General features: G+C 36.1%; 1 protein-coding gene across 1 annotated transcript in view; it reads left to right on the top strand.

The window, feature by feature from the left end:
• The window catches only part of slc10a7 (solute carrier family 10 member 7), a 129,081-nt gene extending 105,222 nt beyond the window's left edge, over positions 1-23,859 (top strand). The window contains exons 9-12 of the mRNA XM_088633139.1: positions 1,308-1,359; positions 1,514-1,587; positions 16,320-16,465; positions 17,456-23,859. Of these exons, the coding sequence (XP_088489265.1) occupies positions 1,308-1,359; positions 1,514-1,587; positions 16,320-16,465; positions 17,456-17,488 (305 nt within the window). The 3' untranslated portion in view covers positions 17,489-23,859. The remainder of the gene's footprint in view (positions 1-1,307; positions 1,360-1,513; positions 1,588-16,319; positions 16,466-17,455) is intronic.
• The last annotated feature ends 1,815 nt before the right edge of the window (positions 23,860-25,674 follow it).

The raw sequence follows: 25,674 nt of genomic DNA, 5'->3' as shown, positions 1-25,674 counted from the left end.
CCTTTCCTTCTTAGATTTACCTGGTGGCATTCTATTTAGTAAAAGCTTAAAACAGGAGGAACTAAAATTAAATCTGTGTCTCAATGGAAGTCAATATAAAAATACTGCCACAGGTGTTTCAAGTGATGTCTTTTCTAGTTTAGATAACCTTGCAGTTCAGTGTTATACTAGCTGTAATATGGCTTGACCAGCCCAACAAAAAGTGTTACTGTAATACTGGATGAAACAAAGGCATGGACTCCTGCCTCAACATCACATAAAGGGAAAAAATCTGTCTGTCAGCATTTCTTAAGTGGTACACATATATTTGTAATGGAATAACATGGAAGACATGACAGTATTAAAAATACAAAATAAAGAAGAAAAGGCACAACAATTCAGCTGTGAAGCCTCCTTCAGGTGTGTGGGAATATGAGGCAAAGGCATGAGTAAGGAAGACAAGAGAATTTGAGATTGGGTACAGGGTGATAAAGTCTAAAGAGATGTAAATCTCAAATTGGATGGGGAAATAAATCTGGAAATAAATTAGTCAATCCTTTAGATCAGGGGAAGTTGTGAACCCAGTTTAAGGATAATGTTGACTTCTGCTTCTTTCTGGTCAGTGTAATCGTGGCCAAGGAAGGTAAAATGGGCAATAGTCTTGAATCCTCACTGCTCTTACATGAAACAGCTGAACATAAACAGAAACAGCTGCCCAGTCTTCTTCCAACACATTTATGCCAATGTAAATGTCAAGGCACTGTCTGCAACAGAAGTTTGGACAAACAAAATAACCTCTCTAGGAGACTTTAATATGACCAGAAATTCTGTCTGTATTTGTATGAGGTGCCGTTTAGGCCATAATTCAAACTTCACTTCTTATACACACACAAATTGCTCTCATATACAGTACACACAAAATGCTCTCACACTCCATTTTACCTCTAAAATGTATTTGTTTCTTGAATAAATATGGTGTGACATTACATTTTCTTGGTTGCTTTTTGGGTGTGCTTATTTTAGGAATGAAAGTATCTGGAAAAGACCCCTATTTCCTCTGTGCAAGTATTGTAACTGGCCCCTTGAACACTTGGGTATGTGATTGTTTCAGATGTGATGCAAATAAGCAGTTAGATGAGTGCTCTGAGCTGGATCAAATGGTTGCCTGTGCTGGATGTCTCAGTGTTTGATTCCTGCCAACCTGGAGGGTTTGATTTTATTGATGAAATAAATTTGTGTAAAAAGTTGTATATTCTCGTGCAGCTTCTCAGTCTCGGCCTCTGTGGTCCTTAACAAGCCAATGTTTTTTGTTTATTTGTCTTTTGCAGTATTCTCCATCCAGCTAGGCTTCATGCTTTTAACGTTTCTCTTTTCTACAGGGTAAGTATTGCTGTTACCTTTGAGCACACTGCACTCCTCCATGCTGTGTTTAAAGCAGCCGTCATGTTCCACACAGCCCCTTGTTGCATCTTGCAGGGCAAGATTGACAGCTTCCTTGCTGGATCGATGGGTGTTTTTTCTTCTTCTCTTCCAGGAAGAAGTCAGGTTTCACTCCAGCAGACACTGTGGCGATCATGTTTTGTGCTACACACAAATCCCTCACTTTAGGTAGGTGGATCTCACTTTTCCTATCTAAGGTTAGTATTTTTTTGTTTTCTGTCCCAGGCTGATGGAGCTACAGTATCACGCAGCATGAGATTTTCATCTTTGCAGTCAATACTTTCATCCTATCTTGCTCTCTTTGGCAACTTAACAGTATGTAAGAGCTCTGAAACACATTTGGTGAATACCTGGAATGCTATGGATATTTGGCCTTGAGAATTCACCAGCAATGAATTATTTGCCCCATTTTATTAATGCCTCTACAAGGAAGGAAACATACAGTAGGTGGATCTGAATGTTCAGTTCTGGGCAGCAGAATATGTTGACAAGTTAAAACCCCTTAAAAGACTCTGGAGTCCATTATAAGCCAAGCATTGATGCTGAATGTCATGACTGGAGATCAGTGGATTGTTAGCTTATCTATGTAGAATGCTCATTAACATTGTGAATCAAAGGAGATATTTTTATAAGATAATTATACAAATACGAAGTACAGAAATAGTTTTGTAGTCTCTGGAAAAAAAAACCTTTGACCTTCATTCGTCATACTTCGTACTTCTTTTGTTCAAGACAGAAGTCAGAGAGGATTTTTTTTTCCTCTTGACTGCCCATTGTTTTTAAATAAGTTGTGCATTTTTCATAGGACCATTGTATATTAAGGGTATTTAAGTGACAGAAAGAGTGAATTACTTGAGTGTATTCTGAAATATTTATCAACTTTTGCAATAAACCGTACTCATGTTAATTAGAAAAGTGTGTGCAGTATCTAGTGGAAAGACTGTGGATTGATGACTAGGTAGAGAAACAGTAAAAAAATAAGTTTAACACTTGTCCTGTGTTGTGACTCACAGTAGGTAATCTCTACTGCTAATACAATTATACATCTGTGTTGTTTTTTTCTGAGTTGGTTTGACGTGTTTTTTTATAAAAGCTAACATTACAGCTAGAAAAAGTACTTTTAGCAAAAGTTGTTTTTCTGCCTAATAATCAAAAAAGAAATGGACACGTTTTTAAATTCTCTTTTAAATTGAATGCTATTGATACTTTTATTTTTTGCACAGTGAAATAGATACTGATTATGCAGTATTCCACATTCTGTGCTGATTAACCTTTTTATTAAAATATCTGGGGCATAAAGAGTTCATTAAATATTAACATGTGCACTAAGAGTTATTAAAAATTGAAAAACCCTAAATTTTATTAACCTATAGTAATATATTGTCTTCTTGTGAGCAAATTGTGCCTTTTCAGCACATTGAGGGGTTTTTGACTGCCAAGCAATTCATAAAGTTTTTTTGCCTTTCTTTTTATACTGTATACTTTTGACCTTATACTTTCTTTGTGATTTTTAGATGATATTTGTATCTTTTTTCACTTTAATGGTGGAAATATTTATGACTTTTTATAACTGAGAAAATACAACAATGACTGATGGCATAATATGCATGTCTTGATCATTTTTTTTTATTGTTATGCCTTTTAACATGACTGCTAGTGGAGATCATAACTGTGGAGAGAGGACCACAGAGATTGATAAAGGAATGAAATGACTTAAGTTCCATATTCAGCACTAGGCTGTCCCATTTTACATATTTTACATTATTGTTAATACTAATAACAGGCTTTAAAGCCAACTTCTTATAATAGCCATTTTCTAAAGCAGATTTTTTCATATGTATTTTAAAACTATATTGTTGGGTCCAATTTAGAGATTGGGTATTTGACTTCCAGAATAATAAGTGCCAGAGGAAAAATGTTTAATGAAAGCTAGCTTAGTGAAGAAAATCACCATTACCTTTTATCCTTTCTTTCAAACTTAGAAATTCCCAAATATGTTTCTGTTTTTTTTTGTTCTGAGATACAAAGGGTTAAATATCGCCTGGTGTTTTTACCTGAGAACAGAAAGGAGTTATTTTTAAAATCAATGCAAGAAGGTAGTACAGTATTTCATCCTCATGAACCATTAAGCCCCATCATGTGTAGTGTTTACAGGTGAAATTGGACGTGTTAATGTTGTACTGTGTGAATATTCTGGTATACAGCCAATGGTGTTCATCCAAACTGTCACCAGAGCTGGTACACAATAGTACAGCAGGGTGGCACGTAATGAGTAGTCACCCTTGATGTAAAGCAGTCAATTATAAAAAACTTTGGAATACCTAAAAAACTTTGCCTTTCAGGACCTTTCATCAACTACTAGATACCAGATTTTGTTTTCATTCTTGGGTTTGTATGCTTTGTATGCTTTGTATCATCACAATACAATAATCAAGTTTATTTTTCATATTAGGAATTTTCGCTGTTTATCTCGTACAAGCAACAGGGTGATATACTGTATGAAAGAGGCAGAATATGCAGTATTAGACTGAGCTACTTAAGGGAAACTGATGGTTGATTTGTTTAACAATAATGTTGTTTTTCTTTGAGAATGCTACTCCTTTTAGAAACAGAAAGACTCTTGTCATCCTTTTCTGAAAAAATTGATACTTAATGACCAATCTTTGAAAACAGTATTTTATACAACATGAGAAGTGTTTTTATTTATTATTTGCAGAACACTGCACTTCCTTTTACAATGTATCCCACTCCCAACTCCCAGTGAAAAGTAGAGTGCACTATCTGTAGTTTTCTTTTTCATGCAAAAACAAAGAACATTACTTTTATTCACAAAGCTTCAAGGCTTTGAAAGTCATGTTGTAACTGTTATATAAGTATTATTTTACAAATTTATATTGACCATATTGAACGTCTTTATGAGCAGCTGCTGCTCTCTGACAGCAGTAACAGAATATTTAAAATGCTTTTTAAGGCTACTTCTCTCCTCCTTTTATCTCATTTTATCTAGTAGCATAAATTTGTAAAGACATTCTGTTAGCACAGACATGTTACTAAAAATCAGTGTGGAAAAAAATATTTTTAAATATAACAAAGTTTTTTCAAACAATGCCAGAGTGAAAATCAAAAACTAAATGAGCTTTACAGGATAAATATTGTTTTTCTGCAGTTTCTCTGGGAACTCCGCAGACAAGCAGAGGAGCCTCCGAGGAGTAGTTTATAATCTTAAACACATAAGGGCAAAAGATCTCTCATTTCCATTACGGTCTGGCCTTTATAGAGTTAATGGTGGTGCTAATATGTTCTTAAGCAAAATGTGATTCATGGCTTTCATTAGTACGTGTGCCAGGATGTCTTTTCTTTTCTCCCCTCTTTTTATTTAATGATTGCCTGGAGATGAGGTGGCACAGTTGACCCTTAATCATGAGGTTGGGCATTGATGTTGAAGTTGAGCTATGGAAGGACACAGCCCAGCTGGTAACTCTTCATAATCCAACTCCCAGGAGTTTGTTAAGCAAGAGGGTCAGCCCCCGGGGAATGCGGCGCCTCCGTCGTGGATAATTTAATAGAGCCCCTCTTGTCTTTGTTTGCTTCCACCCTCATAAATATCTATTCTTCAGAACAATATTAGTTCAAGAGAAGCAGCTGGTTAGGGTGGAGGTCGCAGGCTCCCACCTTTGAAATCAGCTCATCTGAGTAATAGGTTCATGTTTGTAGAACAGTCAACAATAAATAAATTACTGCTTCCTCATGTAGGAAGAAAAGGGGAATTACTTTTGTTTTCAGTGCAGACTGCAGGTAGAGCAAGGTATTATTTCTGTCTTAAGCGTGATTCCTGGGATAATTTGAATAATTCACCAATAACGTGATGATGTAAAATGATTCTCATGTCCTGTTTAAAAATGCAGTGGCAAATACACCAGTTACTCTCTTGTCTTCTCCTCTGGTTGTACAAGCCTCCGTGATAAACGGCAGATGTTTTCTCGTCTAGAGAGCTGCTCTGGTGCATTCGTTCTGGGTTTCATCCAAGGAAACCTTGGTTTGCCAAATAGAAAAGGATTAAATCTAATCCCCTGCAATTGTAGCGCTGGCCTTTGTCCTCAGTGCTTGTGAAGCGACTGTGCTGTGCTTGGCTTCCTTTCGAGAGATCAAAAGGTTAGGCTAACTCAAATGATCGAAGTGACTAGGCCTCAGACGTGGTCTCGAATGCATATATTATGTTAGGCAAATGTTTAGCAAAATGTCACTCTCAGGTGCTGTCAACAGAGACTGAAAAACGTTTTTTTATATATGTAGTGAGCTGGTTCTGTGGCCATGTGTGTAACAAGCTTTCATTTCCAAACAGTAACCCCGAGGAGGCCCTTCACACCTGCCCCTGCCACACTGGCATTTCAGGGATCCGAGAGGGGCGTGGGCTGTTTCAACAGCAGGTCTACCCCCAAGCGGACTGCAGCTATTTGAAAACAGCATGTTTGTTTTTCACAGATTTTTAGCGCTTGTACTTTACTCACAGCCGAGCAGCACATGAAATGCTGTCTTTGGTACTTAGCACAAATGTGAAGTTGACGACTTGTTACATTTAAAGACTAACGTTGCTATACGTATACAGGCTTCTTTTTGCCCTAAGTGACTAGATGGAGAAGTATAATAATTTCACAAAAAGCTCTTTTGATGCCTGGTGGGCAGGATAATTGACATCATAATAGAAACTAGTATCCTGAAGGTGGCCTATAGTGTCCTAAAACAGAAAACAGTAAGAAGGGAAAGGTATGGTTTGTTCCTTCACAATTGTCATCTGTATAGTATGGTCTACAGTACATATTGCCACTAGATGCCTCCAACCTTTGAAATCAGATGTGCAATGGCTTCTGTAAATCACATTGAAAGATGCAGTCTTGTAGCCTTTCCATTAAAAATTCCCTCTAAACAAATAAGATTTTGCTGTGTGCAAGTGTTACATTTCTACATTTTTGGTGCCTTAAGCTCTGCTCTCTAAATGAGCATTTAGATACACTTCTGTACTTTTTTGCCAAAAGGGGTATCAAATGAATTACTATAGGCTGGCATTTTCAATAAAAACATTTTTTAAAAGACCCATAATTTGCATTTAAAAGCAATACAAGAACAGGGGGAAATGCTTATTTTTGCTGGGTTTTCTGTTGTTTTTGTTTCGCTCGTTTTGCCAATGGAAACACAATTTTTAAAGTAACATATGATAATGTAATGTGATTGTTCCATGGTGCCTCACAACAGTACAGCCCTCACATGAATCTCAGTGTTATAGAATTAGACATTAACTAATGTGTAATTAACATCCTTTTCTTTGAAGGAATGTTATCAGAAATAATGTGTGAAAACTGGCCGTGCTACAGTGTAAACCATATTTTGGTGGTACAGTGCTACAATGAACACCAAATTTTGTCTGGTTCTGTTCCAGTCATTGTTATAATTACCATTATTATTATTATTATTATTATTATTATTATTATTATTATTATTATTATTATTATTATTATAATTATTATTATTAATAATAATAATGATAATAATAATAATATTATTAATAATAATAATAACAACTATTAAGCATTGTTTTTCACTCTGTTCTTTAAACAGTTCAAATCTTCATATTTTGTTTTCCTGCGTACCTGCACATTATCTGTGTATTTCCCACTGTTCATTATTGTTTCAAAATTGATCATTTTCATCCACATTTCTGATATCTGGATAGGCTTTCTTGCCAAAGTAGTTTTTAAAAGAGTCTAATTGTGCCTGTGCCTAACAGTTGGGAGCCTTTCCCTTTGTGCAGTAGTTGATCTTCTAGGAGTAGAAAAGGAAAGCAGCACAAACAGTGACAGACGGTTTTCTGTATTTAAAAGGCTGAAAGCGATAGTGTTAACCAGTAAACATTCATAGGAAACATTCATTTGGGAAAGCATGTGAGGGAACATGTAGAGTGATTATAGGAAAAAATGTCAGATTTATATGAATTTATAAATCAGAAATATGTGAACAAAGAAGAATTAAGAAGTAGGGTGGCTGAAGGGTAACATGCTAAACATCTACAGAAAAAAAGAGTTCTGAAAAAAAATTATATACTGCACTGTATGTGATAAATCTACTGTTTGCTTTGTGCACTTGTAGAGAACAGTACTGGGTGTTTTAGAGAACACCCATCCCATATTATCCTCAGGTGCTCACTGGGTAATATGGGATGGGTGAGTGCAGTTTCATTGGTTAACGTTTTTTAGAGTGCTTTGGTACCTGCTCACAGCTAGACACACCCTGAAGGAGCACAGCACCATTGTTTAAATGTTAAGCATTTTTTGCTGGCTCTGTGAAGCCTTTTAATCTTTCAGCATAGCAGGAATGTGTAGTTCACTCCCTGTAGGTTTTGTTATTTCAGCTTGGAATCAATTTGAAAACAGTTTGAAAATATCTGTTGCAGGTTAGAAAATACAAAAGCTTTACCAACCTGGTCAGAAGCATCTCTGTTTTGCTGTGGGGTGCAAATGCATTAAGTTTTATTTATTTTTTTTATGAAACAGACCAACAGCTGTGAACACTCCAAAAAAGGTGTTTAGAAGTTGTTGTTTTTTTTTGTTTTAATCAAGACTTTTCAGGAGAGAATTGCATGGGGATTCCCTCCTGGACTGGGTAAAAAATAAACTTGTTGTTTGAAACAGAAAATTCACACATTCTTGACTGTTTATTGTTTCAACAATTTTGCTTCTTACTATGCGTTTCCTAAATGAGGTCACTTTATGTTATTGAAGGACCCAAGTGCTACATTGCTAGCTGGCTGATTGAAAACCTTTTCCTCAGTAGCAGAAAGGTTCATTTCAAACAGGTAATTGTAGCAAAAACACGTTCACGTACTGTACATCCTCAAAACTCAATCTTTTCATATTTAATTTCTCATGCTGGTAGAATGGTAGAATAAGAGCATTCTTATGTGGTTTGCAGCATGCAGTATACTGCATAGAGTGTATGGAAAGAACGACTGGCCTGTCTCTTCATCTATTGAGGTAAAGTTAGTCTGGATAAAGCGGTGGCAGTGTTTATCAGTAGGAAGGGTGATTCCGCTCTGCAAAGTTCCACAGTTCTGTATGGCATTGACTTTCATATGTGTGAGGGTATAAAGTTTACCAAAGATTGTTTTGAATACTTTTGTTGATTTGGGGAGACGGGTCCCATAATTACAGAGCCAAGGGTCAAATGTCAAGGATTTTTCTAACTGCCTGTGAGGGACAGAGGTAAGGTCCTAGTAAGTCCTCTCCTTCCAGTGTGACAGGTGTGTAAATGAAGTCTGTATATACCATTGCAAGGAGAAACAAAGTGAAAATCCACAAAACTCAACATTTTAAACACTTGCTGCCACACTGCCAAGCACTAAACATTTTTTCTGCTAATGAAATGGATTTTCTGTCTAACTGAGGCATGGGCCCTTCTAAAAGGACCCTGCACCTGCATCTACTGTATGTGCATGTCCAGCGTGGGTGTTAAAGGCTGTACTGTAAGTCCTACTGTAACTGTAATGTGAACCAGGCTATACTGACATTTACTGTAGTTCATCTCTCTAAATGCGTTTTCCCACATACCATCTATTACACATCTGGAGGAGAGGTGGGTGTAGTCAGACGCTATTCAGCCAACTCTCATTGTGACATGGCACCAGCTGCAGAAGGAAGGAAGCTTTGCCTCCAGCAATACTAAAGTGTGCATCAGAGAAAAACAGTTGTTTACTTTGTTTGAACTGCAGAATCTCACCACAGGGAGATGGTTTACTTGAAGTTTTGCATCTTTCGTTCTCATCTCGCGACAAAGAGACGGATGAATAACAATGTCATTTTCTTGTTTCACCTCTCAAATTATTTATTTGGTCTGTTAAATTTTCAGCTTGCAGTAAATTGAATGCGACACACAAAGTACATCGTGTTTTTTATCGACAGCTAGCTCATCTCTCTTTAATCACTGAAGGTCGGAGGTTGTACAGTAAATAAGCTGTGGTTGGAACACGAACTTGAGTGTATCAAAACTAACATGAAAGTGTGGAAACATGAGTAAAAAGTTTGTTCTTTTTAGTTAAACTTTTGTTACCAGCTCTGTCCTTTAATTTTCCCTTTTCCCTTTGTCTCGTTGGTTTTTGTGGCATTTTAAGTGCAGATTTGTCACCCTCATTATGTTTCAATAACTGGCTAATAATTTACTTTTTTCTAGTTTATAGAAGAAAACTAAAATGCATTTTCTTAAACTTTTTCTAATTTGGTTGTAAACTATTTTTATTTCTTTCAGAAATAACTTGTCGTCTGAATTACCTTATGACCATCTCAGAGTTACAGTATTATTTTAATACCATTCCGTGTTAAGGTCAAGATAGAAAATCAGTAAAATATTAACAAGTTACGTGTTTCTAGAAGTGGATAAGGACATCTGTATAGTCAAAATCTACCATGCACCATGAAACAAGGTTTAATACAGTGTCACCAAATATGAACAAGGTCTTAGAATACATCTCTTAGCAAGTGGAGTATGATAAACCTGGTATTAAGAAATATACTGTATAACTTTATTAGGATTAATACATATTTAAAAAATGTTTTAAATTATTTTTGATTTAATATGATTGGTTGTTCCAGGGTCCAGCCATACACATATTGGATGTACAGGTATATGGATTAAGGGGATTTTAGCATGTAAAAAATATCTGTGGGGAATATAAAGCATCCTGAGAATTTACTGTAGTCAGTTAGAGCTGGAAGTACAAAATAATACCAGTTTTCTTTTGCTCTCTTCCCTTTATTAGTGTGAGGATATTTAACTCCAACAAGACCACTTTCTGTTTTTCAAATCAGCTCTTCAACCTAGAGCTAGATTATTAGTGCCATAAAAACCTTCAGGGTATTCCTATCTGTCTGTGACTTTTTGAGCTTGAGAGACCCCCAGCTTTGCCGCAGGTCACACAGTGCCCTGAGGCATTGTATAGTATGTGTATATGGACATCATGTCAGGCCTAATCACATACTGTATGTCCATCAACTTGATACAGATTCCATGATGATACAGCCTGAGCAATATCTCCAGAGGAAGTTTGTACCAGCATTTTGTACCTTAACAGAATTTAGCATAATTTCAAAGATCTGTGGATGTTTTCAGTTAGAGCTGCCACTTGCCTTCTCATCCTCATCTTCATCACCTTTTTCCATATTTTGCATCTTTGTCACAAATAAAGGGCCAGGTCAGGAAGGTTTTTGAAGTTTGTTGCTTTTGATTGACATCACAGCTCCTCTCCTTGCTTTGATTGACCACATCCTTTTCTCAGAAGGAATGTAGTCAGAAATAATGTGAGAAAACTGGCTGTGCTACAGTAAACAAAGAGATATGTTCATAGAAATTGCATTTTGATTTACATATGGTTCATGTTCTCTGGGCATAGTTTTAATTTAAATTCCCTCTTAGTAGATTGTATTTCTTTTCATCTTATCAGAACAATTACAGTGGGCCTACTGTATTATTGTATTATTTCATAACTCTGGTATACATTTCAATAACTTCATGAAACTTTGCTTTTAAATCACAGCATCACATCATAAACAGATGCAGTATATAAGAAAAACAAGTTTTTCAGTATACTAGTATTTGTATTCTGTACAACATGTTGATTGAGAGCCCTTAAGGAGTTTTTTAGGTTTGTCTTGATCGAACCTTGATGTTTTTCTTTTTCTGCAGCATATTTTAACTTCTTGGCAACCTGCTGCTCTGAACCAAGAGGTCACAAACTGAAAAGCCCTCACCTGCTGTTGCTGTTGTGATTTCTGTGGTCGTAATGTTGAAATGACTGGAAGAAGTTGTTTTTATTAGTTTAGGGTTAGCTGGGTTTTCTTTACATGCGGCATATGAATTCAAAGTCTCCAGCCAGAAATGTGAAAATAAGGAGCAAAACATTGCAGGCAGAATAAATCTCTTTCTTGTCACACTCTCCTGAGTACTCCTAATCGTTCATGGTATTTTGAAAGTTTTGAATTTTGCATTAGTGCTTAAATGTACATTGAAAAATGTAGTGGTACTTCTCATGACTTTCACGGGCAAGCAAAACTAAAATCAATTCAATAATAATAAGATGAATACTGCAAATGGATCTTACGTTTTGGCTTATAGATGAATATTATGTGGTACTAGTGGTGCAGCCACAACAGTTTCTTGGGCTGCTGATGAGTTAAGGTATCAGTCAACCATTTGGGCTATTTTGTGTACAGATATGTGAGGGCTTGAGTCGTCTTCAGTGGTACCCTGCTGCTAATTTAGAGTGCTTGAATTGTAGAGTCTGATTGCCAGGTTAGACACAGAATGACTAACTAAATCCTGTTTCAACAACTTATTTGCAGAACAGGCATCGAACAAAGCATTGTATATTTGTCTAATAAAAACGTAAGCAGGGATTGTAGATGTCTCTGCAAGTCTCAGTTGTGTCAGTTTACTGTAGATCCACTTTTAATTAATTAATTTAAAGCCACCACAGCAGTGAATAATTTGGGTTGGGGGGGGGGGGGGGGGGATCTTAAAATGGGGTTTGTTGTAATCTCGGAAGTGAGTTTTTTTCATAAGTTAAGAAAAAAACAAAGTGTAACATTCATTGAAGTGCAAATGACTTGTTTACTTCTTTGCTCCCATACTGTTAAAGTTCCTGTGATAAAATAAAATTACAAATGCTTATGAGTGAAAGACAAACAGACCTGAGATCAAAAGAACACAAAATGTCTAGATGTGATTTCAGACAGTCAAATGGGTCCATTTCACTTCCTTGTCATATAGTGTACTTTTATCCCTGGGGCAGTTGCGAATAAATAAATCAAATGTTGTCTTAAATGGTTAAAATACAGATTTCAGAAGTCAAGCTTTTGAAAATTGCGATTATTTTGCTTCAGTAGGAGGTATATTTTCAAAGCCATCTCCTAAAAGCACAAGAGACTGGTAATGTTTATCTCTGTCGAGCTTGTAGCTCGAGATGAAAAGCAGACAGAGCAGTCAGGTTCTCTAGCCCCCTACAGAAAGTTTTTTTTTTCCAAACCTGACATTTAAACCCAATCCCTGGAACACTATTATTTCTTTATAACAGTGCAAAACTGCAGCTGAGCTTAGAAATCTAATATTATGAAGAACTGAAGTCCTTATTGTTTTACCTCTTCCGCCTGGAGTATAGGATAAAAGAAACTTGGTGCTTAAACATTGTTGGCAGATGTCGCTTGAAAGCTCTCCTTATGGAGTGTGCAGCAATGTCAAATTCTGTTGGGTAATTTTTGACAAATGTGTCATGCTTGACATGGAAATGTGCCTTGCTGTACATTAGAGATTTCCCCAGTGTTCAGAACAGGTAGTAATGTGCTGAGAAAGTGCTCTTCATCTACTCACACTATGTACTTGTCTACTGGTGGAGAAAGGCTCTTGCAGGAAATTACTTTAGTCAGAAGAAGAATCCATTTACAATATGTGCTTTATAACATCTTTCAGACAATGCATTGCAGATTAGAGACATTTTTGATTAATCTTTCATAAACATTTTTCAGTGCAACGGCTCTAAGTCCTACCAAATGCATGCACAGTGCCTGTTCCATAAAGTCAGATGTCATCAAAAAGACTTGTACTGGGTCTTTGCAAAGGAAGTGACACGGAATCATAGAGTGGCGCATTAAAATGTATCTGTGAGTCATAATGCTACCATGATAGCTCTGTGAAACTTTCCTTTGAAATTTGCATCACTTGGCCTCGACTATTTTTCTTTCAAATAAAAAAAAAATCTTTTCTGTCCTCATCAATACTGCACAGCAATATGATGTCTATTTAGTCCATTTGCATTGCCTTTTTTTCTGAATCTTCGACTATAGTTTCTCTTTTATATGTTCTTTTTAATATGCTATTTAATTTTAATGCAAAGGAAAAAAATTTATATATATCAAAAAGTTGGCATGATGTTGTTCTACATTATTCTCTTTGAAAACCGGTTTTGTTCATCCTTCAGGGATGTACAGAAAAGTATTGTCATGATGGTATGATCGCACACTTGGGTTCACAGACTTGCAGCCCAGGACAAAATAATGCTGTTGTGTAGAGTGTTAATATAGCTTACCATTGAAAAGCTGTTCTATGATCTAAACATTTTAAAACATCCCAAGCCAGTGTGAAGCTTTTTTGGAAGAATTGTACAGTACTGTTACAATGGTAACATGCTGGGAGGTCTTAGCATATAAAAAAGCACACTTAAATAGGAATACTTTAAGACCTTAAAAAATCTGTATTTTCATAACTTGATCCTCTATTAAGAAAGTGGTTTCATGGACTCAAAGAGGAGTTTCAAAGAGTGGGATAGCAAACTTTTTGACAACTGTCCTTTCATGCAAATTTCTGAAATGTTTCATGATTGTCATGGTGTGCTGCAAATGATTTCTCTGATATAAGATAAATATAAAATATAAAATGTGCTACTATTAATTTCTCGTAGATAAACACATTCACGTTGTGGTCCTGGATTTCATTGCACATAGAGGCCCTGTCTGTGTGGAGTTTGCATGTACTTATGGGCTTTCAGAAGGTGCTCTTTTTTCCCAAAGATATCCTGGCTGGGTTTATGGCTGTCTCCAGACAGATGTCTTCCCACCTTGCAACCCCATGATTTTTTGATAGGCTTCTGGGCGCTCCAACCCTCATCAAGCACTCTTACCAACCAGTGTACTGGTAATATGTTGGGAACAAACAGTTCAGATATACGATTGTCCTTTGGAATGAAAAAAGAGTATGAATTAAAAGATAAATGAGTCAAAAACTCTAAAAATTGATTATATCTTATTAAAATTCAAGGTGTGTTTCACGTAGGATAAACATCGATGTCTCTTTAAATAATAAGAACTGTCTGTTTTGTGGCTGTCTGTTTACAAAATTTGTGACTGCAAATGAGACCTGGTCTCCATGGAACCCTCCTTGTATAAATATAAATAATGAATAAATATTAGATAAATAATTCCTGTTACTAAATAATTCACATATTTTAAAATTCACTTCAAGAAAAAATATTAATATATATATATATGTCGCTGTCAGCTCTTTAGACTCTAGACAACGAAGTTAATCCTGGCTTTAACAGGATGGCACCAACTGATGACCTACAGTATGTGTGACCCAGAGCCGGTGAAAGGTCACTGCTGCTTAAAAGCTTCGTAGGAGGCTTCACAGCGGCATTAGGCCTCATGGCTCAGAGGGCAGGAGTCCAGACTTCAAACACAGAATCCTCTCCTCGGCTGGCAGCAACTGGCTTGTCATTCAGCAGACTTCACTCTGCAGGAGACAGAAGGACAAGCTATCCCGAGAAGGGGGATGAAAGATTGATTTGGCTAGCTCTGCTCCCGAAACCTGGAATTTATTCGTGCTGAGATACTGTACAGTATATGTCTTCATTTCAATGCAAACTTAAAAGCTAAGCTAAGAAACTACTGAAGGAGGCAGGAAAAGTCTTTGGAGTTAACTACACAATGTATTGAAAAGAATGAAAAATGGGAGTAGAAGTGATATGTTAATATTACACTTCAGCTGTGCTTAATTGTGCTTAATTGCAAGGCAGGTTATAGAGGTTTGAAAATACAGAATGCATATAAATGAATTCACCATTTTACTCCAGTCTCTTGCATTGTTCTCTATATTTTAAAATACAGTAACTCATGTTAGATTTAATTGTATTACTTAAAGATTGTTTTCAAAAATAGTTAGAGGTGAGACTTTAGAAGACTTTGCCTAACTTTTCAATGAAATGAACATTTTTCCAAAACAACATTTTGTATCTAGAAAACCACTCAGACAGGTTGCTTGTTCTTACCTATTTCACAAAGTGGGCGCTGATTCAGAACTCTCTGTGTCTGTCATAGTTCACTGAGCGTCAAAAGAATGTTATCGCTTACAGCTACCTGTACACCAAATCCACAAAGTTACCAGGAAAAAGACTAAATTAATTTGGAGCAGTTGCATTGACATTTAAGCGGCGACTTTTGTCAGGTCTGTGTACACATCAAATAGCACATTGTTTTGCACATCTGTGCTTTTGTACCGACATCCGTCATTATTACATGTACTCAGTAGTCAGTTTCTTTTCATGCTCAGTATACATTGTTTTATAGAATGTAAGGCTTTTTATACTAGCTATTTATACTAAAACTATTGTAACAACCTGCGTTTTAAAAAGCCAGAAGTGAGATAACTATACCTTAGAAACCCTTGTTATTCATTTATGTGTCTGGCTATCTAAAGCTAAATATAATAAATGAGGCAGAATAATCCCTCTGTAGACAGTTCTGCTCCTAACGGTGTGAGGGCCATAGCAGTATAACATTCAAATTTCCTTTAATACTTGGTGACAGTTTTGCTTTCATTGACGCCCAAGTCAATGAAGGGTTTCTCATTATAACCCAAGCAGAACGAGAAACAGTGCTCTGTGGTTGCTTACCTTGATTAAAAATACAAGAAGCTAAAGTAAAAGTCTATTAAAGCACTACTCTTTTTTAACATCAGCGATAGCAATTTAATTTGCATATTACCCATAATCCACATCAACTTCTCATAGGTACAGTAATGGTAAGTAGACTTAGATTCATTTGACTTGTGTTTGCATTTTGGGATTCCCACTACTTATGCTCTGGGAAATAAATTCTGTGTGCCTTTACGGATTTATATTGATCATGCAGTTCAGCCTTCAACAGACTGTATTTTTATAGGTGACTTGTGCACTTATTCTGTACAAAGACATCTCATGGTCCATTCTGATAACTGTAACAAACTGATAACTGTAATTGGTATAGAGCTTCAAGGTCAATAAAAGGTAACTTATACATTTTGTAGACTGTATCTCCTCCTTGTGTCTTTAGGGATTCCAATGATGAAGATCGTGTTTGCAGGCCATGAGCACCTATCTTTGATCTCCATCCCACTCCTGATCTACCACCCCACACAAATCCTCCTGGGTAGTGTGTTAGTCCATAGCATAAAGTCGTGGATGGTCACCAGACAGAAGGTAAGACTAACTTATGTTTTTTTTTTTAAATCATACAGTAAAGGTATCCAGAACACTAATGGACTTTCAGAATTTAAGACTGTAAAAACCAGGAGCTTCTTCACAAACAGACCTGCGAGTATCTGAATTGACTTCATGCATAAGGATATAGAATCAAGCAGCCTGTGGGAATCAGCCTGGCCATTTTTGGGGTTGTGCTGTCTTTTCCTGTTCACTTCTCTGATGTTCTATATGAGTGGTGTGACAGTAACAGCAGGTAAACGGGTCATCATTTTGCATTACTGTGCTTTTTCATTTTTCCTTTCGTGCTTCATGATAGCCTTGTCATCTCAGTGAATATTGGATTGGTGCGAAACATTTTCCTATGAACTGCCTCTCAGCCTCGAGGAGATCAACGTGGTAAATGTCTCCGCTAATGCAGGCACAGCCATGGTATCATCACAGTAACCAACAGTATTTTCCAGAATATCGAGTAGGCAGGATGCTTTAGCATCAAAATAATAGAGCGAAGTGCTTTTTGGTAATAAAATACAGTAATCCCTCGCTATGAACAAGCCCTATAAGAGTTTTTGTTTAATTCAGATGTAATTCCTACCTGTGAAATCTGTGAAAAAGGCAGATTTTCACTCTTGCAAGCTGGGCTCTCATAAAACATTGCTGAGATTCCTCTTTTCTTGTATTCTGGAATAAGGAATTTACTTTTTTATTAAATTTCAACTTATTTTATTATAAAGCTTGTGTTTTAAGCACATATAGTACAGAATGGTACAGTACCTAATGTTTATTCATTTGCTAATGACAGTAACAATGTAAACACTGTACAGTAAAGCAGAACCTTTCCAATGAAAAGTTGTTTTTGTGTCCACATGTACTGCAGGAACATTTTACATTCCTGTCCAAAAAAAAAACACATCAGAAAGGGAATGCTGATGGGCTGAATTAAAAACACTACTCCTCAGTTTTTTGTGCTTTTTGTTTTCACATTTGCAGGCAATGAAATTAACTAAGCTGCAGCCTGTATAACAGGAACCCGAAGTCTTTAGGAACCAGCTTGTTGAACCGCTGGCCCAGGTGAAGGACTCCGTCGTGACCTCGACATCGCTGAAGGCTTTTTGAGAGAAAGGACACTGCCATTCAAGTGCCTTAACACAGCTATCCAGGACCACAGTCTCTGCCTAAACCCAACAGGTTTGGTGCTGCAGGTGGCATTCTTCTGAATTTTTTTAAAAATAAATCTATTTTTTTTAAATAAGGGATGAAACTATAATGACAAAGATCAGTGTGTCAGTGTCCAACACTAAATTGCCATGGCAATATTTAACGCTTTCCTTAATTGTGATGGACTAATTAGGTGAATGTAGCTGTGGGTTTTTTATCTATACTTTTTTATTTTTTTGTTGTCTGTTATCTTTTAGAATATAAGTGAAAGGGTTCACAGTTTTGGCTTGCTGTCCAGCTGAATTTGGCTAAACACACTCAATGTGCTTTTCTGTTGTTGGAATAAAACACCATAGACCGAATGAGGTAGAGGCAGTTACCCCAAAATATTATGCCCATGGTTGCCCTGAGTTTTTACAAGACCTTTAATGTGAGTCATGAAATCAGTTCACCTAAATAAGCACGTCTCTGAAAACCTTGTATACCATCCAAACCCCCTGAATTGTAGCTGATATTACCTGTAACACAAAAGTTCTTTCACTGATAGAAAATAATGTAGCTCAAAGAGTTGCATTTTGTAAGTGGAAATCTGAGGGTAGCTAGACAGTCTGTAATAATGTCATTTAGCATGCGGTGTATTAAAATAGGTTAATGTGTTCTTGCCTAGAGGGCCTCAAATACCTTAACAGAAAACTCTCTTTAGTAAGAGTTCCATTAAGAAAGAACACAGTGCCCTATTAATACTCTTTAAAGTGCTGCTGCTTGGAAGAAATACAATTTGCAGAGCTGCAGACTTATTTGTTATTTCCATGGCTATCTCTGTTCTTGATTTCATGTAAGTTTCTAAAATGACAATTCTGCAGTTCTGCCTTGCCAGCAAGTGGACCTACATTCTGTTGGAAGTTTACTGATCATGTCTCCTCCACACAGCAGCCCAGACTAACAGTAACGCAATGATAAGATGCATTATTTCCTGTGCTCATCTGTTTTACTGAAGTTCCCCATTTAGAACTGCTTGGCACTTTTGTATACGTTCTCTGTAGTGCCACTGCATGTATTTCATCAGCTTGAAAGCTAAGTAACTCAAAGATGCCAAACCTATTTCCCCGAGGAGATGGAGTGAAAATGAGCAATCCTGCAGTGGAAACCAACTTTGCGTTGGACACAGACCAATGAAGGGCGCTCTCAGATTTAACAAGATTGCAACTCCATGGGTGACAGGCCTGGCTGCCCTCCATGTGCAAGAACAGGCTGGTGCCATTGACTTTGCTTACAGTATATTCCAGTCTTGGACATATCACAGTATGTGGATTCCAGACATGTGCCCTCTTGTCTTCTGGCTGTTCTTGTGTAAAAATGTCAAAGTTCCCAATCCCAGTTACAGAAAACAGCTTCTTTGTATCTTAGAAGAGTTACATCTTGCGGCGTTAAAACCGTGTCCTGCTTCAATCTTCAAATCTTGTCCAGTGCAGTGATCTGCCTCAAACTGAAAGACATTAGTTTAGTACAATTCTTTAAACACTTGCTTGGCCTCTAGGAAAAACCAATTTAACAAATATTCTTCATATATGTTACTGGAGTGCAACCATGATTTATTTTCTGTATCTGCTATATATTTTACAAGGGTTTGAACTGATGATAAACACCTTTACCAAACATTCCAATTACAGCAGGATTTCAGGGAAGGTCCATTTTTTCATATGATTCTTGGATGATGAGTTGCTGGGATGTTGACTGGCCACTAACATTGTTTTGTTTTAGATTTTTCTAATCCAGTTTTTTTTCCTAAAAATGTCCCTGTTTATTCCTGCTGTGTTAGCTGCAATATTAAAATATTCCCCATCGTACAGCTTAAATTAACATTGTCAGAATGTTTTCCTCCAAAATGGAGGAAAAAAATAGAGGTTCAAAATTTAGTTCCGTTCTTGTTTCAATCTCAGTTTTTCCCTTTGCTCATTGGTTTGAATGTAAATTCTGCTCCTGTGGTTTTTCCCAACTGTGTGATACATTCTGTCTCCCATTTAAAACAAGGAGATGGGGTTAAATTTATTACAGAAATAAATTTATTCTGGATAATTCGTGGATATAATATGAGCTGCTTTGACATAAATGCTATACAACCAGTCCAGAAATTCATCATGGGGTATAGTATATCTTATTACAAAAAAAAACTTTCGCTTAAATTTTGTGCAAGGTGTTCTGTGCATCTGTGAGAAGGCTTTGATATGATAAATACCACCAAAAGCAGACACTGACATTTAAACCTTTGTGCAAGACTCTGAATACCACTTCACTTCTACCCACAACTACCCTTCACAAATTGTACCTACTGTAGAGTGTTGTATTGTAATTCAGTGCCAGTGTTGGCCGTTGGCTGCTCTGGCATAAAGGTGACTGACAGCCTATAAATGCCTTTTGATGGGGGTATAAAGGAGCCCAGTGGGGTAACTCCTGATGGCTCTGGTGCAGCTCGGGTTCTGCAGTTTCCGTGGGCAGTTCTCCCTTATACATTTGTGAGGATAACAGGCTCATTCTGTCTAACGAAGGGAAAGGGTGTGTGTGTATCTGAACTTTCCTGTACATTGCTGCTGTCTTTATAATGTTAGTGGGGTAGGAAGATCAGGGACCTTTAAAGCTTTCAGTCTGGGATCAAATTGCTTCTGTTCTTTTTTGCTTTTTATTTTCTTTTGCCAGTGTACCTTTGTTTCCTTAAACCTTTTGGAAAACCTCAAGAATAAAGAATTGCTATAGATACCAACGTTTGGAAAGAATCTGGGTCCATACACCACACAAGCATATTGAGTGCTGAACTGTCGGTTGTACTGTGTCACATTTTGTACAAGGGGTACATTTACACATTACGCACGTCATCAGTCCTGGTCTGCAGAATTTCTGCCCTGTCTGGAATCCGTATTGAGACTTCTAGAAAGTGAGGTTACTGCGGTGTGTGCAAGGTTACAATTGTCAACCAAAGAATAGCACACACACAAACACAAAAGGGTGCTTTTCTGGTGAGATGAAAGGCTGAGATAGATTCTACCTCTTTTCATGGATAATGTGAACAGGAGTAAACCTCTTAGGAACCCTTTGGGATGAAAAGCACTATTTAAATGTAATTCTGTATTCTTATAATCATTATTACTATCTTGAATAATTCCGTCCTCTCCACAGATAACTGTCGTTGTACAAATCCCTCTTAGGTTGTATCCTGTAGCTGATACACTTGACATGGCTGAATATAAGTCGATATAACCATTAAATCGGTGTGTGTGTGTGGGGTGTGTCCTGAGACAAACCCTGGGTCTTTTTAAACCAACTCCCTCACTCAGATTCTCTGACAAAAACAGACTGAAACTATCCACAAACTAGTAGATGCATATTCTTCTTTAAACCTATGCTTGTAGCTGTCTGTAACACACAGTGCACAGTCAGTTACTACCCAGTCAGCCACTGGCAGACTATGGGCGATCCTTCTTAGGCTATTTCTGTATGATAAAACTAAAATGCAATGTGTTAGTTGAAGTGATATTCTATACTTCTTTTTGAGGTATTCAGGTAGTTCTCAATTTACATACTCTTAATTTGCATGTTTTCTTTTTAACACACCTGAGGAATATATGCTACTTAATTTAGGACAAATTCTTTCTCATTTTGAGGTGCTTTGGCTCGGCAAGCAACAGGCAAGTTGACAGAATGATCAAGACACTGTGAAAAATATTTTGAAAAGGATATCTCAATACAGATAATTGTTTTAAATGAAAAGAAATATTGTTAGTCATTAAAATTCCAAATCCACAACCTCAGCTAAATAAATAAAACTATTAAAAACAGTTGACAAAAAAAACCTGAATAAGGAAAAATTATTTGAAATGCTAGTTTACAGGTTTTGTAATAAATTGTATTTAAAATGTTCACTGAGAGTAAGAATAACAGTGCAGTTCATGAGTCATACATTTCCACACTGTCCACACACCATTACCAACAGTCTTCCCTTCACAAAGTACTGGAAATATATTAAACACTAACAAACATTTAGTTTAGAATGAGTTTTGGTACAACTATACTGTATAAACACCTTACATGAATAAAGATGAGCAATTTATTTTTTTTGCGAGATCAGCCATCTGGTTAAGACTGAACCCAGAACGCATCTTTCTGCTTTACACACACTGTTACATGAAAATCTGTTTTAATTTGCACATTTATGAGTTGCTCTGCATCTTTAAGGAGTGTATCTGCTGTGTAAATCGAGAACTACTGGACTATGTTTTTTATTTTTGTATTTACGACAACGTTGGAGAAAAACAGTATTGCTGATCTCATAATGTACTGTACATCTGAAAGTTCACAGTGTTTTAGAACATCCTTTGTGTAGATTAATAATTACTTTATACTTAATACATTGAAAAAGACTTGTCATACCTGACCTTGGGCTCATATGTAGGAGTTGGTCCCCCTTCCTCACAAGTCAAGCTACAGTATCAGTGAAAATGTGTTTTAGTCTTTTTTGCAATGACCAGACAACATGAGCGTTTGTAAATATTCTTTTGTGAACAAGAAAATGAAAATACTTCTGAAAAATAAGGAGTGTTGGGCTGGAGCATAGGGAGAGATTTTTCATGATACTGAACTCATCTCAGAGATGGTCCCCATGGTCACTTCATGCTAGAAACAAGAACCAGAGAGTGGTTACAAGACAAACACAGACCATGACATTTAAGCAACATTAGTAATAGTCCCATATTATAAAAAATAAAATATAAGCTGCAGAATTACAACAAAGCAATTCTATTTTGGGATTTGGTGACATTTTATAAACCTCCTGGGCTGTGGTTTATTAAAACATATACTAACGCATGATTTAATGAAGATACTAGAAGTTCTTACAAAATTTATAAAGATCTATTTGTCTCAACTCATAATAATAAACCCAAATCTTAACATTCTACACAACAGAGTACTGTGTTGTTTCTCTTTCATAAAATATGGCACAAATTTTAAAACTTTTTTCCAAGTTTAACTTTTTTCTAATTTTTTTTTGGTTCATCTTAATATGCGAGAAGGCAAAGTTGTGCAGATTCAAACTTTTGTGAATTTATTTAACATTTATTTCTGTATTTACACTGTCACTGGGGACATATTCCTACAGTATATGATATGCCTCTATATGTGTGATACTTGATGACCTGCAATCAATTATTTTGCTTTAGGTTTTCTTTTTCTCCCTTTACAAAATGTTTTTTTTTTTTAATTAAAACTACAATCGCATCTCCCGTCTCTTCCAAACCATCCTTAATGTAGTTGTGGATTTTGAAGCCCTTCTCCTGTTTTCCAAGTTGTCTTAAAATGTTTGCTTCTATTTTTATTCTGTTTTCCTAATCATAATCTTTATTGGGAAAGTGAGAAATATGTCATCTTGAAATTAAATGTTTGAAAATGTTGATATTAAAAAAACTGGGGTCCTTGCATTTAAGGCACTTTTTACCTTTTTTTAATGATGTAGTTGTTTACAGTTATAGATAAATTATTTAAAAGGGTTGTATAAATGGGTGGACAAAAATATCAGCCAAATAAATCAGTAAGTAGTAAATAACAGGAAAATACAATATATTTGGCTCATGAGCTGCTTTGCATCCTAAAAGCTTACCTTGTGAGGGACTCTGCTTACTAAAGAAATGTGGTGTTATTCTCTGTTCCTTTCATTTCTTTTAAACAGCAAAAATGTTACTAAAGGGACCATTATTCATTTATTAGTCATATACTGTACAAATGTTTAATGACAATGTGAGATATAACCTCTTGAGTTACACTAAAAATTGTAACTTGACTAAATTTGTCAAAAGCCTAAAAAGTATTGAGGTGTTCTCATGCAAGTGTGACATTTTTCACGCATTGATATTTCTATGGTTTATAATACTTAAAAGCATCATACAATTATGAAATGTATCATTTATTATATTCCAGTTAAGGCAAACAGTTCAAAAGCTGAATATCTCTGGAGATTGCGTTACAAAGCAAAGTGAACTTGTTCCCTTCATTTTAAAATGTGTTTGTATTGCATTCCCTGACTGCCAAACAAACTAAATATTGAAGCCAAATGATTTCAGGTGTATTGTTGTTTTTGTCTTAATTGTTTGTCATTTTGTTGCAAGTGTTCCTTCAGTTTTTTATCTGTTAGTGACATATCCTTGTTACTTCTGAGACTGTACAATAAAAAGTTGCAAGATTCGAAATCACTGATGTGTGTGAGAGTGAATTGTATTTCAAATGTGTTGAACAGATTATTCTCTCTTTAGTCTCTCTATAAAATAAGCAAAATACACAAACATCAACAAGTACAGATATTAGTTGTTCATATATATATTTAATATTTTATGTCATCTCGTATAAGTGAATAATAGAAATTGTATTAAGAAGCTAATTTGACTCATGTAGTTAGTAGTACAGTATATTGTGCAATAATTAGTATCATCCTTATAAGAGAAAATAAATTTGTACAAAATTATGTAGCCAACAATTCAGTTTTTATTTCAATTAAAGGAAATACATAGTACTTTTACAATATTAAAGTATTTCAGTATGAACTGATTATTGACTACAATTCATGATAATAGTTTAGCGATGAGCAATGTTAAACTGTCGTTTTATGCCAGGACTAGTAACAATGTGGCATTCTCAAAAAATTAAATGTGTGACTTCATTGATGGGGAGTTTTAAATTAAGTACTGTAACAAATACTCATACAAATAAGTTCAGGGGGGGTAGCTGCGTCAGCATGCATAGGCTGCAAAGGAACAAGTAATATGTTTATTCCTTGCTGAAAAAAAGAAGAAAGAAAACGCAACGTTTCGGCCGTGGAGCCTTCTTCAGGTGTTGTGTTTTCTTTCTTCTTTTTTTCAGCATGGAATAAACATATTACTTGTTCTCATACAAATAATACATTTTAAAAAAACATTGCAAAGCCAACCAATATTTTTTAATTGATTTGAGATCAGGTCATTTTCCATTTTACGTGTTCATGACATCGTAGATCAGTATCATGGATTAGAGGGCTTGGCAGGGAACTGCAAAGGAACAAGTAGAGGCTAATGTCGCACTAAGAAAGAAAACTGTGAAATAAACGAGTCACCTGTGGAGCCATCTTCCGTTCTGTAGGGCAACGTGTGGAAGAGCAGGAGTATGAGATGAAGAAAGAAAAATTAAAAATTAAACTCATTCCATCATGGCATTGTGTTTGTTCAGAAATCTGTTATGGCATCTCTTGCCTTTTACATGGGTGAGATAGGAAGAAGAGTGGTTTAGGATTAGGGTTTTATGACATGACAGAGCAGTGAGGATTAAATGTTGGCCTCTAACAGCCAACAGTTCCCTTATTTTACCTCCTTCAGGCATGATTAATCTGACCTGTCTGTGTCCTTTCATAAGGGAAGAAAGACACCAGAAAGACATCAGAACCCAAACTTATTTTTTGTAAACCAAGTTCACACCTTCCCTTACCTTTTAAAACTAGATTGTTTCTATATCTCTCAGATCATTTCCAGATTTCTGGCATCATTGTTCTCCTGGTATTTGTCTTCTAAATGTCTCTCTTCAAACCCAATTTCTCATCCCCTCACTCTCCTATCTGCTCTTCCATAACCTCATTTGAAGGCTCCTGTTTCCGTTTCTTTTCCCTTCTTTTTTGCTTTTCAGCTCGCAGTCGGCCTCTTCTTGTTCCCTGAAGTCTAAATACATAAAATTAAATTATTAATAATAATTGTGATTATTCATTCACATACAATATACCATACATATATATATATAATTTAAAGTAGTCGTTTCCTCTGATTTTCTGTTCAATAGCGGTTGTTATTCAAATTAACATGATTATGAACATTGTAAACAGTGTTTTGAGGGTTAAGAATACTTTAAAAACAGATATTGGGCACTGCTACAAATTATTCTAATTTCATTGACATCCATACCCACTTAATTATATATCTATAACAAAAGGTTTCTCTCACAACCGGATTTACTCAACACACAAGTTACAGATGTACAGTACACCAACT

This window comes from Lepisosteus platostomus, chromosome 1 (assembly GCF_059453375.1).
Source record: "Lepisosteus platostomus isolate fLepPlt1 chromosome 1, fLepPlt1.hap1, whole genome shotgun sequence".
NCBI lineage: Eukaryota > Metazoa > Chordata > Actinopteri > Semionotiformes > Lepisosteidae > Lepisosteus > Lepisosteus platostomus.
Note: the sequence above shows the minus strand (reverse complement) of the source record. Positions and strands in the feature narration are given on the sequence as shown.